This window comes from Heterodontus francisci, chromosome 45, assembly GCF_036365525.1.
Source record: "Heterodontus francisci isolate sHetFra1 chromosome 45, sHetFra1.hap1, whole genome shotgun sequence".
In the NCBI taxonomy this organism is placed as follows: domain Eukaryota; kingdom Metazoa; phylum Chordata; class Chondrichthyes; order Heterodontiformes; family Heterodontidae; genus Heterodontus; species Heterodontus francisci.
In genome coordinates this window covers 10481992-10486364 of record NC_090415.1, presented here as the reverse complement: position 1 = coordinate 10486364, position 4373 = coordinate 10481992, and the positions used below count along the sequence as shown (strand labels likewise).

Below are 4373 nucleotides of genomic sequence, written 5' to 3'. Positions count from 1 at the left end.
AGGGAATATGGGATTAACGTTGGAATAGTAAGGTTGATGTGGTTGATGGTCGGCACAGACTCAGTGGGCCGAAGGGCCTGTTTCAGTGCTGTATCTCTCTCTGACTCAATGTACTACTAAAGCGTGTCTTTTATTTCTAAAATGATCGCCGCTTATGTGTAATGGGATCAAAGGATACGCGGACAAAGCGAGAACAGGGTACTGAGTTTGGATGATCAACCATGATCGTATTGACTGGCGGTGCAGGCTCGAAGGGCCGAATGATTTACTCGTGCTCCAATTTTTCTATGTTTCTATTAAATTAGTTATTCGTCGTGTCAAGGCCGGCTCTCTGCAAGACCTCCTCCACCGACCCGCCTTTTCTCCATTGCTCTGCAGTTTTGTTTTATTCTTGATATAATTATCCAATTCTGTTTACAGGGTCTCGATTGAATCTGCCCCCAACACACTCGATGTTATTCCTCTCCAATTTCAGATATTTCTGAAGGAATGGGAATATTCTTGCATGACTCACTTTTAGCCAGTAGATGGCATCAGTCGACAATCATTTGGATCTTGTGATTTGTGTGCACACATATCGACCGCAATGGGTCTGCTGCTGCCCGGGGAGTTCTCCAAGCACGCCGCCTTGGCAGGGACAAAAACACTGACGAATTATTCCAGTTCCTTGTAAATCTCCACAGTGTACAGAAATAAAACACGAAATGCAACATCTCTTTTAAAATCAGCCGACAGCTTCTTTGAAACAACTGCCCTGAAAAAAAAACTGACCCTGCCCGGAACTGAGCTCTTCAAAGAGCCATCAAATTGGCAAAAGATAGAGCTGTTATCTCTTGTTGATTCCAGCACTTAAACGTCTCAGAAGGATTTGACCACCCTCTTTACTGTCCACTGATAACTCTCGAAGCAGAGTGACCCAGATTCCTTTGTCTCCATATTGCAGCCGGGAATTTCAGGACCTTGCAGTTCTCAGTGTGAGAGCAGTGACACCATTGTATGCAAGTCATTTTATCAGAGTAGCTCATTTTAGAACTCAAGACACGCCTTAGTGGTATATAAACGGTAGAATTGTAAAAAAGCCTTACAAATATGGAAAGAGAAAATTAAAATGCATTCCATCTGATGAGCAGATAAATGCTTGACTCCAGTACAATTCATACCAACACAAAATAACGCGAACAGTATAACATTACCGTCTCTCAGACAGTAACCAGCCCTTTCACAGATGAAGTGGGTGGCTCTGAAAAGAGCCTTTGGGTTGTCAAATTCAGGTCAGGCCGCTTCACTTGCCCTTCGTGCTGGGAGCGCTGGTTTTCTTGGGCAGCAGCACGGCCTGGATATTAGGCAGCACACCGCCTTGTGCGATGGTCACCCCTCCAAGCAGCCTGTTGAGCTCCTCGTCGTTGCGGACGGCCAGCTGCAGGTGTCTGGGGATGATACGGGTCTTCTTGTTGTCCCGGGCCGCGTTCCCGGCCAGCTCGAGGATTTCAGCTGTCAGATACTCGAGCACAGCAGCCAGATAGACCGGGGCTCCGGCACCCACCCGCTCAGCATAGTTACCCTTTTTAAGGAACCTGTGAACACGGCCCACCGGGAACTGCAGTCCAGCTCGGGAGGAGCGGGACTTGGCCTTGGACCGAGCTTTACCACTGGTCTTTCCTCTTCCAGACATTTCCACAATTTCACAAGCACTTTCACGAAGAATGTTGAGATCCGCCCACATTCCTCCTCCTTGTACCTTCTGGAGGAATGGAGTGGTGGGCACTGCTGATTGGTCACTCTGCTCTGTGCTCTTCATGTAACCAATCGGAGAGCTGCTGAATTCACCAATCAGGAGACGCCAAGGAGATGAGGGCGGAAAATAACGGCGCCAAATTGTCAGACTGCAACCGATTTTTCAAATTTGAAAAGCCCGCCAATATATTGGGGCGGCTTCAAAAGAGAATATCACATTTATAGTTCTTTTTTTACGGTTAAATAAATAAAACCTTTTTCATATTGTGTTATTCTACATTTGGTAACAAGTTCCAGATTGGCTTTTACATTCTGACATCTATTCGGGTTTACTCTCTGTCCTTTTTGAAACCAGCGAGCAGAAAGTCTCTTTCACAGCATTCTCCAACCGGGCACATTTCATGTCAATTTTCATAATAATACCGCATCACTGATGAACGATTGTTTGTTATTCGTGGGAGACAACAGCGGAGTGTAGATTTTCAGTGTCAGGTGTCAGCGTGTGAAACGGAGGGTCCGACACCACCCGGGGTTCTAGATAATGTAATTATTAATTTTTGAGGTCAAACTTGAACTCGGGAAAAAAGTGACTGCGAACTGATGTATGTGCGTTAAATCAGCTTTTATTGTCGAAGTACAGAAAAGGGGCCGAATATGAACACGTCCGAGAACAAACCTCACAAATGGTCAGTGGTCAGTAATTTATGTACGGGACATTATTAGTTAGAGACAGAAAGATCGCACGGGCAGTGAAACTGCATTAACCAGAATCTATGGGAGTAAAACAGAGATCACAAAGGCAAGGACACTTGATATATAAATCAATATAAGTCGATACTATACAGACAATGTTGTAGCTTTTTCAGAGGAGTTGTGGGTGGCTCTTAAAAGAGCCTTTTTGTGTTTTGGGTGTGTTTCAGTACATTGCGGATATTTACTTGGAGCTGGTGTACTTGGTGACCGCCTTTGTACCTTCCGACACGGCGTGTTTGGCCAGCTCCCCGGGCAGCAGCAGGCGCACGGCGGTCTGGATCTCCCGGGAGCTGATGGTGCTGCGTTTGTTGTAATGGGCCAGGCGGGAAGCCTCACCCGCGATTCGCTCGAAAATATCATTGACAAACGAATTCATGATGCTCATGGCCTTGGAGGAGATGCCGGTGTCAGGGTGAACCTGTTTCATCACTTTGTACACGTAGATGGAGTAACTTTCTTTCCTGGATCTTCTCCGTTTCTTGCTGCCCTTTGCTGGCGCCTTCTTCAGAACTTTCTTGGCGCCCTTCTTGGAAGGTGCTGCAGTTTTCTTCTCATCAACCATGATCACGATCAACTTCAGACACAGAATAACCGAAATTTCACTCCAGGCTCGCATTTTATAGACATCCCCAGAACCCTATGCTAATGAAGGATGGGAGAAGGCCATGTTCATGATTGGCTGGTTTACAATGATGTCACTGCCTGATGTTCTGTATCTATCTGATTGGGTGTCTAAAGTAACCAATGACATTTTGTGCTTCTCACAGCCACAAACTGTCGCAGCAGTCAGATCGTCCAAACCCCTTTGCCGGCCCTTATCCATCTACATCAGTGACTTTCTGAGTCCCTCTTCCTCATCAACCATTTCTATTTTGCTAGTACGAACTCGTCTCTTTTTTCACTCTCTATAGTTCCCTTCCTTATCAGGATGTAGCGCCCCTCTGCACTTCCGTCCATCAACAGGACCGAATTGTCCAGTATAGTGGGTGTCAGAGTGGGACAAATGCGAGCATTGAAGTGCAAGTCCTTATCTCCATGTAGCGTGCCAAATAAGGTTGGTCAGCTGCAGTCACAAGTAACCACATGAAAGATTGAGATGACAGCGCTTCTGATATGTCTTCCTTTTTCCTCAACCGAGGATACCCTTGTCCTCACTTTCCACCCCATCAGCCACCACATCCAAAGAATCATCCTCCGCCATTTCTGCCACCTCCAGCGTGATGCCACTACCAAATACATCTTCCCCTCCCTTCCCCTGTCAGCATTCCAAAGGGATCATTCCCTCTGTGACACCCTGGTCCACTCCACCATTACCCCCACCACCTTGTCCCCTTCCCACGGCACCTTCCGCTGCAATCACAGGAGGTGTAATGCCTGCCCCTTTACCTCCTCTCTTCTCACAATCCCAGGCCCCAAACACTCCTTTCGAGTGAAGCAGCGATTTACTTGTACTTCTTTCAATTTAGTATACTGTATTCGCTGCTCACAAAGTGGTGTCCGCTACATTGGGGAGACCAAACGCATACTGGGTGACCGCTTTGCACAACACTTCTGCTCAGTCTGAACGCATGACCCCGAGCTTCCGGTTGCTTGTCATTTCAACACTCCCCCCTGCTCTCATGCTCATATCTCTGTCCTGGGATTGCTGCAGTGTTCCAGGGAACATCAACGCAAGCTCGAGGAACAGCATCTCATTTACTGATCAGGCACAATACAGCCTGCCAGACTGAGCATTGAGTTCAATAATTTCAGAGCATGACTGGCCCCCCATTTTACTTTTATTTTTAGTTATTCTTTCTTATTTATATTTATTTTTCTGTTTATTTTATTTTATATCATCTTAGTTGGTACAGTTTGCTTACCCACTTTTTTTTCCATGTTGGTAC

General features: G+C 46.3%; 1 protein-coding gene across 1 annotated transcript; it reads right to left on the bottom strand.

The window, feature by feature from the left end:
• Positions 1-2386: 2386 nt before the first annotated feature.
• LOC137356497 (histone H2B 7-like) lies at positions 2387-3058 on the bottom strand. The gene has a single exon (XM_068022385.1). It carries the CDS (start codon positions 3047-3049, stop codon positions 2669-2671), a length of 381 nt encoding a protein of 126 aa, XP_067878486.1. The 5' UTR covers positions 3050-3058; the 3' UTR covers positions 2387-2668.
• Positions 3059-4373: the final 1315 nt, after the last annotated feature.